General features: G+C 36.1%; 2 protein-coding genes across 7 annotated transcripts in view; one reads left to right on the top strand and one right to left on the bottom strand.

The window, feature by feature from the left end:
* The window catches only part of PTPN13 (protein tyrosine phosphatase non-receptor type 13), a 204,549-nt gene that overhangs the window by 137,724 nt on the left and 47,606 nt on the right, over window positions 1–19,219 (top strand). For 4 of the 6 annotated variants that reach the window (XM_059375355.1, XM_059375373.1, XM_059375364.1 and 1 more), the window contains 7 exons: window positions 1,287–1,449; window positions 5,969–6,386; window positions 6,523–6,620; window positions 8,189–8,245; window positions 16,077–16,166; window positions 16,497–16,604; window positions 16,987–17,118. In XM_059375355.1, coding sequence (XP_059231338.1) covers window positions 1,287–1,449; window positions 5,969–6,386; window positions 6,523–6,620; window positions 8,189–8,245; window positions 16,077–16,166; window positions 16,497–16,604; window positions 16,987–17,118 — 1,066 coding nt within the window. The remainder of the gene's footprint in view (window positions 1–1,286; window positions 1,450–5,968; window positions 6,387–6,522; window positions 6,621–8,188; window positions 8,246–16,076; window positions 16,167–16,496; window positions 16,605–16,986; window positions 17,119–19,219) is intronic. The other 2 variants (XM_059375390.1, XM_059375400.1) reach the window with 1 other exon arrangement.
* Window positions 14,963–15,600, bottom strand: LOC132013936 (large ribosomal subunit protein eL39-like). The gene has a single exon (XM_059394412.1). It carries the CDS (start codon window positions 15,282–15,284, stop codon window positions 15,036–15,038), a length of 249 nt encoding a protein of 82 aa, XP_059250395.1. The 5' UTR covers window positions 15,285–15,600; the 3' UTR covers window positions 14,963–15,035.

Consider the following 19,219-nt stretch of genomic DNA (forward strand, 5'->3'; position numbering starts at 1 on the left):
TGATTACATATACTTTTTTAAAGATTTTAATTATTTATTTATTTATTTGCGCTAGAGAGAGAGAGAGAGAGAGCATGAGCAGGGGCCAGGGGCAGAGGGAGAGAGAGAAGCGGACCCCCTGCTTAACATGGAGCCCCATGCAGGGCTCGACCCCAGGATCCTGGGATCATGACCTGAGCTGAAGGCAGGTGCTTAACCAACTGAGCGACCTGGGAACCCCGATTACATATTTTTAATACCTGGATTCTATTTATGGCATAGTGGTTTTCTATTTATAGTTTTAATATAAAGTTTTAGTGAATTTATATAAACAAACTCAATTTAAAAATTTATAGTTTAATAAGACCAGAAATTTTGAAGAAGGCAAACCTGCACAATTGAAGTTGGAGTAATACTGTTATTGTGTCATTTATGAACATCACCAAATGTCTCTGCATTTGAAGACAAGGGACATGAGTAGAGGGAATAATTTGCACAGTAGAAGCAGCCAAGAGCTAGAGTAAAGCCTAATTGGACTTAAGTAATTCTCCAGAGACATTAGTCTTAGATTCCTAGCATGCTGAATGCTAGTCTTTTAAGACATACAGATCATCTGCAAGCCTCACCCCAGAGGTTGCAACATTTTGGGATGCCCTCTTACACAAGACACATTTATTTCTCAAGAAACATTGAAAAGATAACACTAATTGGTGGTTCTCCTGTTTCCCCTGAATTTGAATGCAAGAATCCCTCAGTCTCTAAAAATTTGATGTGTATTATCTCTCATTCCAGCAGCCATGTTACCCGGTGCCTCTCTATTCTCTCATTTTCTTTTAACTTCTCACAATTTCCATACCAGCCTTCAGGCCATCAAGATTTTTTTTGGCAGAATCATAGCTCTTATATATCAATAAATCAATTTTTTTGAACTTCATTTTCATACCCAAGAAGAATATATTTTTATAATGTCTTTTTCAAATAGTTACGGCATTTACAAACGTTGCAATATAGTAAAAATATCAATAATCTCATAAAAAGAAATTTTTCTCTTTCTGGTAGCTTATATACTGTCTGATTTAAGCTATAATATTTGAAAGTGACACGTGATATTAATTTGATTTATTTGCTGAATCTGTTATAATAACAGGGTCCTGTTTATACTAGATGCAGGTCAAGGAACACTCATGCTTAATGAGTGTTAAATGAAAAATAAAAATAGTATCTGTACTTACTAATTATTGGTTACAGAATTCAGTCATGTGGTAGGAAAGCATCCTAATTATTAACACCCCTGATTAATATTGTAGAAAAAGAAAATCACATTGCAAAATACATCGGATGGAATAAAACATGCTTTCCAAACAGACAACAGTAAGGTTTGCCAGTACCTGCTCCACCTCTGCTCTTCCCAGCATAAGTTCCAGCTGCAGATGAGAGCAAGACAGAGCAACCAAGATGCCCAGGATATTGGTAAGGAGAAACACATTGTGCCAGATGACCAGAGTGCAAGCTTGGTTTTTGCCACAAATTTTAAAAGACTTTCTGTGTCTAGGATGAACATTACAAGGTATATAGATGTTAAATGACTAAGTCAACTTTTTATAGGTGCCACACATGAAGATGGGATTTCAACTTCATGTTCATTTTGAAGACAGCCCCCCAGATCAGTCAGGGAGTACCTGTTGAAATGTCTATTTCATGCAAATCATGAAGCTAACTGATGTAAATAAGGCATTTGGGTCATAGTCTCTACCCATAGTAGAATTACATACTTTCGGGGAAGGTAAAACCAACGTGCATGAAGCAATAATACACATTAGAGGGTCCAGGTTTTAATAACAGATTAGATCATACAGACTACATGATCTGCAGTAAGAGAGGGGGAGATCAGAGGCCAGAATACTGCAGTGGTGACACTTGAACTGGACTTTGAAGGACAAAAATAACTAAGATAAATGGAAGGGCTTTCCAGATGAGGGTAAAAAACACAAGAAATGAGGTAGGGGGCAAGGGGAGTGTGCACCCAGGACAGCGAAGTTACGTACTATAATGGTTTGGGGGTGGCAGATTTCCCACCTGTTACTTTTACTTGAGTGTGTCCCTCTTCGGAGACTGAAATCAGTAACCCGCATACCCGGTGTAAATGCTCAGGAGAGTGATTTCAGTTCCTTTTGAAAAGGAACCAGCAGAAGAAACTGATTCAGCTCTAAAAAATATATCTCCAAAAATAATAATAATAATAGTAATAATAATTAATTAAAGATTTAAAAATATATATATATCTCCAACAGAACTGAAATATTTAAAGCTTACTCTGGAACACCACATGTAGAGATTAAAGTTATACAAAGTCTAGTTCTGCATAGTAAATTCTTATAAACTTCTGTGAAATACTCTGAAGAATTAGATTTTTAAATTTAACGGAATAGCACTGATGACCTTGTGCAGAGAGTCCTGTGAATTCTGTATCCAAACTTTCTCACATCCTGAAATCGTACAAAAAAATGTATTCCCCATTGGATCAGACTGGGTGATGGCAGCCCATGACTAGATGTTTCTCAGCCTTTCAGAGTTAAGACAGTAGGGGTGTATGCTTATTAAAAATGAAGATTCCAGAAACCTACCTAAAACTTGGTGAATCACCATCTTTGGGTATTGGGTCCCTGGAATCTGTGTTTTAACAGGCTTTCTTCGGTAATGACTTTTATGCATGCTAGAATATGGTAACTACTGCTATAAAGTAATCTCATTATTCCTTTTCTTTACCTACTTTGCTCTGCTAAAAAATTATATGCTCTTGCATATTTAGAAGTGCAGTGAAATATCAAACTTGTTAGAGCTATCAGTATTCCTACTTGGATTAATACTCTAGTCAATAACAAACCAAAATTATGCAATTGAAGGTTGCATCCTTACAGATGTGGTATAACGTGCTATTATGAAAACAGTCAGAGACAAAACTACAAAGCCAGCCTTTCATCCTCAGCATTTCTTATACTGAAGAACAAAGTAGTAGTTAGTTAACAGCGTGAACTCTGGATCAGACTGTCAGGATCCAAACCTTGCTCTATTATTTATAAGCTCTGAAACCTTCGGCAGGCACTTAAACTCTACCTTACTTCTTGTCTGTAAAATGATAGTCATAATGATAATACCTGTATCATGAGGTTGTTGTGAAGATTAAATGACTTCATACATATAAGCCCCTTCAAGGTGCCTGGCACAGAGTAAGTATTGAATAAATATTCATTATTGTTATCTTCACCATCGTCAACATTGTTTTACCAGTACTACCACTAATAGAAATAGTAGTAGTAATATAATGACCCCATAGGAAAGTAACTGATTTCTAGGAGTCTCATTTTCCTCATCCACAAAGTGGGAATACCCTATGTATCTCACAGGTTTGTGCCAAAAAACACAACAGTTGTGTATCCTTGAACTCATATGAGAAAGCACTTTAAGATGGTATTATCTACCTCTTTTCCCAGATTTTGTTAAACCTTTAAAGGAATTGTTTTGTTGTGGTTTTTTTGTTTTGTTTTTTGTGGTTTTTTTTGTTCTAATGGCATAGAAGTAACTACCTGCCTACTTACCTATCTGTACTAGACAAGTGAAAATAACTGGTGTTGCCCATTGGAGGTTGATGGGTTAACAAATGTATGTTACTTCTTTAGCATTTAGAATGGTGGTGCTAGAATCCTAGAGGCCTTTTAGTCCCAAATTTTACTGATGAGAAAACAGTATCAGAGCACAGTGTCTCACCTAACCTAATAGAGGTCAAATGAGGCTGGAACCCTGATCTCTTAATTTTTATTTGATGAGTTTTAAAAAAAACTAATTTGCATAGAATGAAATTTAGATTAATAATCATTTATTGAGCACTTACTACTTGGAAGAGATGGTGCTGAGTGCTGTGAAATAACAGAAATCAATGAAGCCGCTGTCCTCAAAAGAGCATACCGTTAAGTTGATCATAGAAGGAAATACCAAACCGTACAAAGTACTGAATGATAGCACAAGCAGAGATTAGGTAGTGTGGATGGCAGATTCCTTGTAGAACAGCCAACCTTTGAGTTCAAATCTGAAACATTGGTATGAGGATGTAGACTCATTCTAATGTCCTTGCCCATCCTGGCAATCCATACTGGAGTCCTTTCCAGGTGAAAGGGATGAACAATAGATCAGATAAATGGATGGTTTATGCTCCCATCCAATGAATACGTGCAGCATCTTAAGTCTTCCCCAGGACTAGGCTGTGAATGGATTTGTCTGGCAGAATCTTGGGTATGTTTACAAAACAGTCTGTCCCTTTTTCTACCAAAGTGGGGTCTACATCTTCCTTAAGGGTGACGAAACCTGTTGGGTATAAAGGCATTTCCTGGTAGTTGAGTCTGTGTAAGACTCAGTTTTGCATCTTTGATTACAGTCTGCTCTCAAAGCAAAAGAAAATAAAAATCGTGTGATCTGCTCTAATAATACTGTATTTTAATTCTAAAACATTATAAAATGTTTTAATTTGGTGTCCATTTCCAATTCTGTGAAAGGACATTGAATTTTCATGTTGACAATGAAACATGTTTATTTAAACTTCATTCTGATGCATTTTAAAAATCTTCATTGTTTTCCTATCTCTTTATGCCTGACATAAACAATTAATTATTAATAGTTTAAAAGTAATTAGAAGGTAAATGAAACAGAATTTAAAGATCTAAGTCAACAACATTTGACTTTTTTTTTAAAGGAAGTTTTTGCAGCCGTTTTACATAGTGGTCAAGCTGTATTCCTTATAGTGTGCAACACAGGGTTGGTACTTTCTATGAAGGCACCAAATGGGGAGTGCCTTGGAATGTGGATTACCAATGCATGAACTAAATCATTTGAAATTTTGTGCTCCTGGCCCTTTATTTACTTGAAAGGATTTTGATGCTAAAATTCTGTGATACAGTGCTTTTGTTGATAACCTCAAATATTGCCATGACATTGGCTCTCACAAAATAGAGGAAGCCAAGCATTTGTCATAGAGTATCTCTAAATTGAGCCTCTAAAAGACTTTGGGTGTGTATTTAGGAGTGAAAGGAATTAAGCATAATGAGAACCCCTGCTCCTTGATCCCATTTATTAACCGAAACCAATAAAATGAAAGAAGGCATGTAATACTTGATTCTCCCATGGCTCTTGTGCCTCAGTTAAATCATGAAAAGTCAACCAAGTGGGAAGGTGAGTTTGGCATAGTAATGAAATATCAAAAAAAAAAAAAAAAATCGTTTTCTGGCACTGGGTGTGGTGCATAAACAATGAATCTTGGAACACTGAAAAAATAAAATAAAATTTTAAAATAATTTCTGTAAAAGCATTTTTTCTTCTTTTTTTTGGTAACAGTTTTATTGAGACATAATTCCCATGCTCTATAGTTTGCCCACTGAAAGTATACAATTCAGTGGTTTTCAGTATATTCACGGGGTGGCACAACCGTCACAATCTGCCATGAGCTTTAAAAAATATAGTAGTACTCAAGAACTTTTTCTCTGGGCAACATTCTCCTCTGCATAGCTTCCTTTTCATGTTAACCTTTCCAGGCTCCAGCTCTCCCTCTCCCCATCCTTGGCTTGCAGGCATTTTAGCCGAGACACCACTGGGGTTGAAATTTCTGTGTGAAATGCTGTTTTCATTTTTAACTGAAACCCATAATTGGGAATTTGGACTCAGCAAGCCTGAAGCCCAAACATTATTAGATGCTCAGGATTCACTAGATGAGGTAGGAAATGCTGACCAGGCCTTGGCTGCAATAGAGCTACAAGGATGGAGAGATGGTTTGAAAACCCAACTCCTTTTTCCGATTCTTGATTGCTACACTTGGAAAGCTGCTACTTATGTTGGCAATCAGAACAATTAAAAAGTGCATGCTGTATTTTATTTATTGAACTAACGCTTCTCGTAAAGGTACTGCGGTGTTTCCATCGTGTAAAGCCATCCTATTTCCTTGTAGAGAGAGCTTCGTTTAGGAGCCTGAATCTCCAAGCGGAGTCCATTAGAGGATTTAATATGGGACGAGCAATCAGCACTGGCAGTCTGGCCAGCAGCACCCTGAACAAACTTGCCGTTCGACCTCTGTCAGTTCAAGCTGAGATTCTGAAGAGGCTCTCCTGCTCAGAGCTGTCGCTTTACCAGCCATTGCAAAACAGTGCAAAAGAGAAGAGTGACAAAGCTTCATGGGAGGAAAAGCCTAGAGGGATGAGTAAATCATACCACGATCTCAGTCAGGCCTCTCTCTACCCTCATCGGAAAAATGTCATTGTTAACATGGAATCCCCACCACAGAGCATTGCGGAGTTGGTAGGAAAACCATTACACCAGATGGCAAGATCTGATACAGAATCTTTGGCAGGATTCACAAAACTTAATAAGTAAGAACATCATTACCCAAATACATATGTGAAAATTCTACATTTCATACATTTGTTTTTGTTTTGACGTTTTATTATTTTCACCATATTTTTTTACATTGACACATTCCCTCCTACCTTCCTTTTCCCTCTTCAGTTCAAAGTCTGTTGCAAGTTTAAATAGAAGTCCTGAAAGGAGGAAACAGGAATCAGACTCCTCATCCTTTGAAGACCCGGGGCAAGCATATGTTATAGGTCAGCATAAATAAGCTTACCTTCTTTCTCCAGTACCTCATGTTCATAGTGAAATGAACGAAATAATGTTAGTGACCAATATATTATTTTTTTCAATGTCCTAATTACCAAAACTGCTTATGAATATGAAATTTTAGTCTACTTAAAATGCACCAAGTCAAATCAAAATCTGAATTAACAGGTGATTACTTCAAGGCACAGACTGGTACTTCATTTTCTCTTGGTCACAGTTAAAAACTGTGACGGTCGTACTGAGAGAACCCAGACAATCTGGTACCATGGCTTTGGACAGCCTTCCTTTGGATTTTCCATACAGCTTGTGGGAGTGGGCTCCACTCGTTCTGTATTTTTTAAAGGAAGGTTTATTTAGGGTACTTTCAGCTTAGCAGGAATGCAGTTATCTCTCAAACCAGATAATTTTGTGAAATGTACTATGTTTGGTAGATAGGAATTCTTAGTTAATTTTAAGTTTTTTTCCAATTCTCCCATCTAGCTGGAACATATTAAGTATTTAAGTATAGAAGTTTATAAACACATACTCTCTTATAAGATAAATAGTTCAGGTTTCCTGTTCCTTAATGCATCATAAAAGGGAAATGCAACTGGACTCTTTCAGAGGAGTATATATTTAAGCACGGAGTTGTGAATGACTACTCGTAATAGGAGGCAACTGGGGAGACAAGAGAAACAAGAACACCCTCTTCTGCTATTTTACCAAGTAATACTTGTTAACTCTCACTTAGACTAACATTTGATCATTTAACCCTAATTACACAAAGTTAAAAAAATAACTTTTTTATCTGTAGCTGGGTTGAAGATCTGTTTAGTAAATGAAGTCCAAAGAGAGCTCTACAGTAGGTAGATCTTTACAGAAAGCAACATTACATTATCAGTGTGGGTTTCCACAGCTTTTAGAGATGACAACAGCATCAACTTAAATTGAATTGGTGAAAAACCGTAAAGAGATAAAAGGCAAGATTTCTTTTTATAGGTCACCACCCTATATGTTGAAAATGGCCTAAGAAGACACTAGTTCAATCTTTTAGAAAACTCTTTTCAAAATGTATTCATATATAATGGGATCCCTTGTAGATTCTAAGCTATTTTCATTAGAAATGCTTTCATCTACATAAAAATCCAGCACATATCAGATGTAGAATAGTAAATATTTCATTGAAAAACACAGAGTAAAACTCGCTCATGAAAGAAAATTTATTTTCTGCATTTGTTTTATGATTCAGGTTACTCATTCTTACTGAATATTAAATTTTCTTTTAACATTTGGACAAATGCTTTTAAAACTCATTTCAGTTTCATCATTTCATATTTGACATATCAAAATGTCATTGCCAGAAACAATACATTTGTGTTTAAATTTATTCTGCAAAACAAACTGATATGCTTTACTTAGACATTAAAAATAATACATAAGCCCATTTTGGGAAAACATTTTTCTAATTGTAAATTTTTTTAAATGTTGCCACCATAATGTTTTATTGATTTTTATGAATTTAACAGAAATTACTGACCATTTTATGAACTGTCTAATAATTTAATTTATGCCACAGGAATGACTTTGCATAGTTCTGGAAATTCTTCATCCCAAGTACCTTTAAAAGAAAATGGTAGGTTTACAAAATGTTTCCCCTCCTTTCCATCATATCTTTTCTCTTGTACCTTATGAGATAGTCTTGGACATAATACTGGAAGAGTCTTCAATTCCATTCGAAGAATTTTAGATCTTACTCTGGAGTCAAAGAAGAGCTGTGATTTTCAGCACCATGGTGATGTGATGGGACCTGTGATGTAGACTAGATGATGTACTAGAGAAATGATGGATTATAAATAAGGACACCTGGAGAGCTAATAAGATAGTAGTTCAGGTGGAAGATAATCTTAACTAAAAAGAGTTTTAACTGAGGCAGTTATTTTAACTGAGGATGCTTGAGGTGGCTCTTGAGATAAAAGGAGGCAATTCAAACAGAATGTTGTGGGTATGCATTCCAGAACAAGGTCATAGTGTAATCAGACAGGGGTACAAGTGAGAGGGTAACAGATCCAGGGAACTGCAAGAGTCTCAGTATGGAGACTTGTGGGGCCAGAGGGATGCTGGAGAACTAAATAGGGACTAGTTCCAAGTCTTATCCTAAATATTATGGAAAGAATTTGAAGGGGAGCTTGGGTGGCTAAGTCGGTTGAACACCCAACTCTTGGTTTCAGCTCAGGTCATGATCTCATGGGTCCTGGGATCAAACTGGCATGCAGCTCCACGCTCAGTGCAGAGTCATCTAGAGATTCTCTCCCTCTCCCATTGCCCCTCCCCCCACTTGTGCATGGGTGCACTCGTTCTCAAATCTTTTAAAAAAAGAATTTGGGGGTGCCTAGGTGGCTCATTCAGTTAAGCATCTGCCTTTGGCTCAGGTCATGATCCCAGGGTCCTGGGATCGAGCCCCACATCAGGCTCTCTGCTTAGTGGGGAGCCTACCTCTCCCTATCCCTCTGCCTGCCTACTTATGCTTGCTCTTTCTCTCTCTCTCTCTCTCTCTCTCTCTCTCTCTCAAATAAAAAAGTAAAATCTTTTTTAAAAAAAGTTACTAAGACCATCATATATAGCTTTACAGTGACCAAATGTCTTGCATGGTCTAGTTTAGAATACCTCTGTGTCCAAAATAGCTGCATTTTAACAAGTCCATACGGTAAAAATTTTGACTAATAGTTATTGAGTGCTTACCTGTGTCAGATAGTGTTCTAAGTGCTTTATGTTTAATCCCTCATTTAATCCCCACAACCATCCTATGAGGCAGGTAGTAACATTATTTCCTTTTCACAAATGAGAAACCAAAGCATAGAGAGGTTGAGTTGTGCAGAATGTCAAGGAGCTGACAAGTGCTGGAGCCATGATTTGATCACATGACCGTGTTTCCCGAGCCCATTCTCTCGTTTACTCTTTAGACTGTGTCCTAACATCATAATGCCTAACCATTTGTAGGTATTGTTTCTCCAAGCTAATCTTATGAAAGAAGCTGGATAATGATCTAATAAAAGCCGAGAACCTCAAATGTTTAAACCTAGGTTCTGACGGAAAAGAATATGAATTTGCAGTGGACACCAAATGAGCAAAATGTGCAGGGTAGTTGCTCTGTTTAAACCTTCAGAAACCTCATCTTCTGAGGTTAGGGTCCCCAGCTAAGGACCCACCTTCCTGTGGAGGTGTACACCAGTTGGCTTGCAAACAAGTTTGTGTTCTTGTTTTCTTCAAAGTTCTCTTAAAATCTGACCATCTAGTCCTGACTTAGTGGTCTATTAAGAAGCAAGTCCAAAATTCATACAAAAGAACATGACAAACACATTTTTCCAAATAAGGTAACTGAGTATCCAAAAATTAAATTACTTGTCCATGAATAAAATATAGGACTTCTTATCTAATTTCAGTCTTCTTCCTTGTTGGTCAGGATTATTAGAAGACAATTAGAACTTAGCATCAGTTAATACTGAATTATTCACCATTTAATACAAGAACCAACAAATTGAATTCAATCTTAACCTTTTGTGACTTTCAGAGACCCTTAATAATGTGAACCTTGACAAAGAAGGTAAAAGAAAAAAACACATGAATTTTGTAATAAGACAGAGATATGTAAAGGATTACAAACCTCTGTGATTTCAAAAAAAGATCCTTCATCTTTAAAAAATACACACACATTCCTTATAATTCTTCTTCCCAAGAGAGTAAAAACCAAAACAAAGAAAATGTAGAAGTGATGCAACAATTGGTAAATTGATGTAAAATTGGTTTTCAGTGTTTCTTGTTTTACTGTAAATCAGGATTACTATATAATTGAAAACTAACTCTTAGCTAAATTTATTACCTTCCTTCCTACCGAAACCATAAAAATGGAGTCAAACACTAGACTCTTAAAAATGAGAGGCACTACTCTTTGTTAAGTACATACACTTACTTTAAGAATCCCTAAATCATTTTGGAGATTAGAATATTTCATTCATTGGACTTTCAACCCATAGGGAAGATCTCTTATATTTTCATGCAAGGACATTCAGTGTATTCTAATCTTCAAAAGAAAAAATTTTTTTTTATTTTTCAGGTCTGCATTTCTTTGAAAATTAGCAGTGTTGATCAGTTATCTTTTCCTGTGTGTTGGCCATCTGTTGTGGATTTTTTTGGATAGGTGTATAATGGGTCCTGTAAGTCATTCTTTAAAAAAAAAAAACAACAACAACAAGATGCACAAAACAAAAAGTTCATGTAAAGTAGGTTATTCGAGTGCGGAGTAACCTGGTACAGACACTGAAATAAGCTTTTTTCCACAATATTAAGACTGATTATTGTCCTTGTGAACAACCTCTATTCCAAGTAATAAAGTGTTACATAAGCAGATTTTAAAACACTTTGTTTAGTCAGATGTCAAGGACAAGTATAATGTTAATGCTAGATTTTTCCATGTAAGTCTTAATTAGAATACATACAAAGTTGAAAATTATAATAAAAATTGAAGTCCAAAGTGCTCGCAGAAGGTTTCAACAGACACAGGAATTGACCGGAAGCAAAACATAGAGTCAGCCAAATTGAAACTGAAAGGAACTTTAAAGTATATTCAAACCAAGCCTTTACATTCTATGGGTGAGTTTAATAAGTCCCAGAGATGTTATGTGGCCCCAATTTATTCAGCTAATTAGTGCTGGCATAGAAAGAGAACACTGACATTTCCGTTATTATCCCCCTTTCCCTACCATTGGAGCAGTTAGTATATTAGGTAGTATAATAATGAAAAATACCTATCTTTGTTTTTATATCAATATGGTGCTGCTGACCCATCATCTCCAAGATTTGAAATGGGCCTTTTCCCCTGGAATGACTGATGGATTTATCCAGAGTCGTCTCCACCTACAGTCCAGTTCCTCATAGATTGGGTAGCACGGGGCTGTCTGACACTTGAAAAGGACCTATAACTGTAACCAATAAAATCATTTTTTCTTGCAAAAAAATTGTTGACTCATACTCAGATTGATTACATGAGTTGGCCTTATCAGAAATAAGGTCTTAGGGCGCCTGGGTGGCTCAGTGGGTTAAGCCGCTGCCTTCGGCTCAGGTCATGATCTCAGGGTCCTGGGATCGAGTCCCGCATCGGGCTCTCTGCTCAGCAGGGAGCCTGCTTCCTCCTCTCTCTCTCTCTGCCTGCCTCTCTGCCTACTTGTGATCTCTCTCTGTCAAATAAATAAATAAAATCTTAAAAAAAGAAAGAAAGAAAGAAAGAAGGTCTTAGTAGGAAATTTAGTTTAATCGTAGATCTATCTTTCATTAGTGTGTACAGTTATTTTAGTCAGGGACTATATATGCCCACATGAACGTTAAGAGAGATGAGAGACGCAACAGTGAAACAAATGTATCTAATGCAGAGAGGGTTTACATTTTCTAAAGTTTACATTTAGCAATTATTCTAAAGATATTTCCCAGGTAAACATTATTGGGAATGACACCAGCATATGCTACTTAAAGAAGTGGACATTTGAAGTTGAAGCTCTTTTTCACTTTAAATGTTAATAGAATTTTCTGTGTTTCTAGAGTATACTAATGGGAAAAGAAAGAAAATCCTTTTTAGGATTTAAAAATATGTACTCCTTCAATATTAAAGCTTATTTTTATATAATAATACAAATAACTCAGAAATGTCTTGGTTCTTAAAATATCTGGCTGCCTTACTTTCAGATTCATAAATTCTATTCATTTCTTTCATTTTACTTGAGTTTTCCTGTACTATTTGCCTCAGATACTTCCTCCTGTCTTTTTTTTTTTTTTTTTTTTTTTTTTTGACCAAGGGGAAAGTATTTTGAGCATCTACATGAGGAGAATACATATAGAATACAGACAGAAACTGGGCATGTGCACAGTACTGTGGAGTAACACAGCTGCACACCGTCTTGCCTTCTTTCTAGGCTCACATTAGTATCTTACTGTATATGGGTGGGGGTGCAGAGGAGGACAACCCTGTTAAAAAGAATGGGTGCACACAGCCCCCTTTCCAAAAGGGTATTTATCTCCGCCCTACTCAAGTCTTGTACTCTAGCCAAACTGATCTGTGACGTTTCTCCAGGACCCTTTCTACCTTCTTTCCATCTCAGCCTTTGCTAATGCCTTATATTGCTATATAACCATCTCCATAATCCACTTATTAAAATCCTTCCCCGTTTCCTTGAAGTCTTTATTTCTGGCAGGAAGAAGCCCCTCCTGTTTAACGGGCCTGACTCATCATGCCTTTGTAATGCAGCGGTTTCATTGACTGCGGTAACATTTCCATTACTCAGGCTGTCTTTGCTCTTGTAGCCAGACTGATTCTCAAGCTCACATTTACTATGCACCAACTTTCATATATATATATTATCTCATTTTATTTTCCCAAATTGCCTAGTGAGGAACTTTGACAGGAAAGTTGTTCAGTCAACATTTGAAGGATGAAAAAGTAATCAACTGAGTGATTACGCAGATCCTACTGGTGAATCCTTGACTGTAGAGAGCTGCATCTGTTGCTTCCAGACACAAGTACATAAAAACAGTGCACATTTAGTATGTGTATTTTATATACATATTCTAATAATGTTTACCTGGGAAATACCTTTTCAAACACACACACACACACACACACACACACTAGCCAAATAAGAAAGATAAGTAACAGATATTGTTAGTACATACATTGGAAAAGAAAATGGGATTTTATACTTTGAATCCATACCTTTGACTTGTTACAGGTACTCTAGGCACATTAAGACTATTGAGCAGTTTTATAATTGAGGGCAAAACACTTTGCATAAAGCAAAAGGAGTTTGTCCTCACAATGGGGATAAAACTATACATTTAATACTTAACCTAACTTTATCCTTTTATTTGTTTCACTTTATTTTATGGGTTTGTCTTGTTGAATTTTGTTCATCTGAGCTGAAAATTAGAGATTCTTGTCTATTTTAGGATAAAAGCATTTTATTGTCTATTTTAGGATAAAAGATGATGATATTAAGCTAGGCATTAACTAATTCATGGGCTTTATTCTTATATGTATGTGTATGTATGTATATACATATATATACACATTCCCGATATATAATGGTCTTTCACACCATTGTCCAGTGATTTTTTTCTTTTTCAAATCTTATAAATTAATTAGAAATACTGAACTACTACTACTCTGATCAATTATAACTAAGTTGTAGGCAAAAAGAAACAATGAAATAGGGATACGTATACTACAGAAAGCTAGCCAATTGCATTAATTCTTAGTGTTTAAGGGATAAAGTTAATTTACTTGAGAGAGCAAATGATTCTTGTTATTTTTTTCTGGTATTAAAATGGCTTATTTCTAGAATATGAAGTATCGCATTTGCATCATTTAAGCATTAATACATGTTATGTAACAAAATTACTACTTATTTTATAACTTATTTATACAATTTTAAATCCATGGATAGTGATATATTGGCAAATAATCTATAATTTTCGAAAAGCTTCAGTATGCTTAAGAACTATGTAGAGATTAATTTGAAAGTTTTGTTTACAGAAATTATCTTCCCTAATATGTTGCGTTCATCTACCATCAGTACCACCGCTCTGACACAAACCAGTTGGAACTATTGAATTATAATTGATATTAATAAGTATATTAATTTGCTAGAGCTGCTAAAACAAGATCGCACAGACTGGGTGACTTAAAGAATGGAAATTTATTTTCTCACGGTTCTGGAGGCTAGAACTCTGAGATCAAGATGTTGGCAGCATTGATTTCTTCTGTGACCCCTCTCCTTACCTTGTAGATGGCAGTCTTCTCCCTCTGTCTTCATGGTTTTCCCTCTGTGTGCCCATAGGCAGGCACATGTCAGTATTCAAATTCCCTCTTTTAAGGACACCAGTCCTACTGGATTAGGATTTGCCCTAAAGAACTCATGTCAATTATTTATTAATCTATCTCCAAATACAGTTAAGTTCTGAGGTACTAGGAGTCAGGGGTTCAACATATAAATTTGGGGGTGGGGGTAAAGGGACACAATTCAGCCCTTAATAGATAGAGGTGAAAGAAAGTGTGTGTGTGTGTGTGTGTGTGTGTGTGTGTTCACATTACTCAGATTGCTAAGTAGATGAAGTAGTTTTATTAACATGACACTTAAGTAGCATATTTATTGCTTTAATTTAGGTGATATTTGTGAATGATCAACCTACTCAAAAAAAAAAAAAAAAAGCCCTCAGTGGAAATATGAAAAGTAAATTCTAGCTCTGATGCTAACATTCCCTCAATTTATTTAACTAGCATTTATCAAGTACTGACTAAGGCTTTTTTTTTCCTTAGAGCCAAAAGGTCTCACATTTATTCCCTGATAAAATGTGTCTATTGGCCAGGTAGGAAGGATGTTTTACAGAGTGACAAGGATAGAACACATGATCTTCACACAACTTAAGTAAATATGTGTGCCAGTCAGGTGTGTCATCGCATGATATGTGACGCCTTCTAGACCCAGCCTGGTTCTTCTCCAGCACCTTCTCATGGAGTTGTACCTGATTTTATTACCAGTTTTCGTCCGAATCCACTGGGGAATGGGACGATTCAGCTTTTGTTTCTTGGCTGGGAATCGCTTGATTCTGAAAGTCTTGGGAGAAGACATGGTGAGAAACAGTCAGCCACACACAGCAGGACGGCGGCGAAAAAGAGAAAGCCTGACAAAAGGCATTTTACTGGGAGTGATGCTAGCTGTAATGCTGAACAAGTCATGAACTATTATTCTCCATCTGCAAAGCTTTAATTTAAAATCTCTTTACCTAACTCATAAGATTTCTCCACAAATAAGTAAATAAAAGTCCTTTGAGAACATAAATGTGCTAGCCAAGTCATTATTAGCAGGATTTTTTAAAGTAAATGCATTTTCCTCTTGTTGCTGTTTTGCCATACAACTGACCATGAATATTTTATTCATTGCAAGTAAAAATGTAAACCACTAGTTACTGGAAAATTCTTAATATAGTGAGCATTGTCAAATTCAGGAAGTCACCTATGATGTAACAGAAAAACAGTGTCAGAAAACTTAAGTTTAAGGTTCGGCTCTTGCCTGTACTAGCTGAGTAAACCTGCTCAAGTCATTTATTAAACTCTTGAGAGTTATTTGCTCATTTGTACCTGAAATATACTTATTTCACAGGAAATCATTTATGAGGAATTAACATGATGATGTCAGTGGCATGATAGTCACATACTGAACCATGTGATAATCAGTCCTTTTGTCGACTATCAATCACATTCAATACACAAGATGATGGCGTAATATTACTTGAAAGAGAATTTGGAAGTGACCAAGTAATCTATTAATGAATTTTATTAACATTTAAATTGGGACAAGCAGATGGTCTTAATGCCTGAGGTGTTATGTTTCTTTTATCTTAACATTATACTTTTCCAATAGATGTGCTACACAAAAGATGGAGCATAGTATCTTCACCAGAAAGGGAGATCACCTTGGTGAACCTGAAAAAAGATGCAAAGTATGGCTTAGGTAAGTCACTGAGATTCTTCAAGGGAGTAAGAGTTCAAAAAGAAACATTCTGTAGTATAACATTGGCATTAAGGCACCAGCCCACCATGGATCAAGATACTGGTTGCCTCCCCACAGCCCCTTCACCCCACCCACCTAGTCAGGAAATGTGAAAGATGAAATGCTCATAAACAGAACTTTACCGAATTCAACAGTCCCATTTCACATGTGTTATTTACTGATCATATCTGATCTGAGAATCTCTACACTTCTCTGCATCAGACAGACTGCTCATTAGTCCTTGAAAGCACTAGTGTCACGAAAATCTTTCTTAAATGTATCGTTTCCCAGGATTTCAAATCATTGGTGGAGAGAAGATGGGAAGACTGGATCTAGGTGTATTTATTAGTTCAGTTACCCCTGGAGGACCAGCTGACTTGGATGGATGCTTAAAGCCAGGTACTTCACATTAGGTGATTTCCTGAGTACTTAACTGACAGGCATGAATTTGCACAGATGACAAAAGTAGAACTCGGGAAAAACAAAGATAGTGAAAAATAATATTGGCAGTAACATTTCTAAGACTTAGCATGAATTTCTCTTTGTTTTTGAAAATACTGGATTGTCGGACGCCTGGGTGGCTCAGTAGGTTAAAGCCTCTGCCTTCAGCTGGGGTCATGATCTCAGGTCCTGGGATCGAGTCCCACATGGTGCTCTCTGCTTGGTAGGGAGACTGCTTCCCCCTCTCTCTGCCTACTTGTGATCTCTGTCTGTCATATAAATAAATAAAATCTTTTTTTAAAAAAAGAAAGAAAATACTGGATTGTCTCTTTTTTTACAGGAGACCGTTTAATATCTGTGAATAGTGTGAGTCTCGAGGGGGTCAGCCACCATGCCGCAATTGAAATTTTGCAAAAAGCTCCTGAAGATGTGACTCTTGTTATCTCTCAGCCAAAAGAGAAGATACCCAAAGGTAATGTTTTGGATGTTTCTTAGCTGTGTATTCTGTTTCACTTTTCACAAGTACTTCCATATCATGAATTGGATTAAAGCTCCAGGTCGTTTTAAGGTCCTTATTTCCTTCCTGAAAATTTAATATATGTAGCTCTGTTTAATATTATACATTAGTGTAACTTTTTCATTCATCACTTCTGAGATTTTCTCTCTCATTCATCTTCAGTACTCTATAAATAAAAGTGGATTTGTTGTGCCAAATCGATGTCACTTAAGTAAATCCTGAGTACTTGCCGCATTCCATCACTTCCTAGGCCAAATCAGAAATAAAACTCTTCACCCTTGTCCAATTAATATAACTGTGTAATTATTATCTACGAAGTCCTAACCTGAACAAGACTGTAAAAAATAAAAATATAAAAACATCAGAAATTTTAGAACATGACCATACCATTTTGTCTCATAATTCCTGCCATTAGCATGTTGTGGCAGAAAAGGCCCTTGACCAAGATGAGATGACTTGAGTTTGAGTCATGGTTGTTTTTTGTTAAGAATGAGACAGTGATCTTGGCTCTGCCTTGTCTACCTTGCACAGAGTTATGAGGCAGTGTTTGTGAGAGAAGGACACACAGCACGTGCAGTGGGAAGAGCTCCAAAGTCTAGGGTCAGACTCTGTCTCCACTGCTCAATACTGGATACCCCAAGCAAATCACTTGAATTTGCTAAACCTCAATCCACTCATATATCAAATGCTGAATACGAAGTGCTTATCTTATAGGTTTTGAATATTAAATGAGATAATACATGTAAAGAATTAGCACATTGCCTGGTACCTATTAAGCACTTACATGTGAGGTTTTTTTGGGTCATTTTTAACAGTATTTTTCAAAAATGTTGTAGTGCTAATTATGTGCGAGTTACCGTCATCCCAAAGATACTGAGAAATATGTAAAAGAATATTTCAATGTTACATTGAAACAAGTTTAGATAGTGGATTTTTGGCATAATTTCAGACAATTAAGATACAATAGAAACAAAAAGAAAACTTTTTTACCATATGTTGTGACATAAAACTTTCTCAGGTGTATACAGATGAGTTATTTTGACTGCAGTTTCTTTTATTCACTAAGTATTTTATATATATATATATTGTGTGTGTGTATACAAAATATGTACATATATAAATAATGTTTTCAGTACTTGTTACTTGAACAAACACAATAGAAAACACCATCACTGCCCAAAAGAACCTTATAATCTAATTGTAGCCTGATCATCTTAGGCAGAGGAAGATGATTACATTTGAAAATGTAGCATACTTCTTTTCAAGCAGCCAAGACCCAATAAAAAGGGGAAAATATTGGGATCTTTTATTCACCCTTTTTTAGCTAAAGAAGCATATGAATTCAGAAGAAACTCATTTTCCATCTAAATAAAGCTCTAAGGGACTCCCCTCTTGATTTTCTTTTAAATAGATATTTTATATAAAATGCATTCATTTGTTCAACAAATGTTTACTGAATGCCTGTGATGTGCAGGACACAAACTCTGCTAGCCTCATGGGACTTACACTTTATCAGGGAAGGCAAATATTGAACAACCAGCTAAACAAATGTCTCATTGTAACTGATAAATTTTAAGAAGTCCAAGGTACTGAGAGCATTTAGCAGAGAAACTTTACCTAGTGTAAGGACCAATAAAGCTTTTCTTTTTAGCAGACTTTCATGTGGTTATTTTATTTTTTACTATTCATTCTTAATAAAAGTTAAAAGCATAATGTCAAAGTATAGTTCTGTGAAACTGTTAACTTCAGAAAGCTAGATTAATCTTACCATGTGTTTAGCTATACTGTAGTGTAACTTGAAATAAAACTCAAAGAACCTAGAACATTACCAGTATATACCTTGGGCTTTCTGTCTCAAATATCAACCACCAAAGGGAAAGGTTTTTATTTTTCTTGGTTTGCTAATATATTTAAAGTTATAGAATACATACTAGTTAGTTAAGACAAATCCAATTTATACAGAAATCAATGAAGTAAAAAGTAAAAGTTCCCTTATCCCCATTCTCTAGGGAAACTCTTTGATGACCATGTCATTTTCTGTATATAAGAGATAAAT

Source organism: Mustela nigripes, chromosome 1 (assembly GCF_022355385.1).
Source record: "Mustela nigripes isolate SB6536 chromosome 1, MUSNIG.SB6536, whole genome shotgun sequence".
NCBI classification, from domain to species: domain Eukaryota; kingdom Metazoa; phylum Chordata; class Mammalia; order Carnivora; family Mustelidae; genus Mustela; species Mustela nigripes.

Coding starts and splice junctions, on each gene's coding strand:
- LOC132013936 (XM_059394412.1), bottom strand. CDS start 15,284: ATGTCTTCTCCCAAGACTTTCAGAATCAAGCGATTCCCAGCCAAGAAA.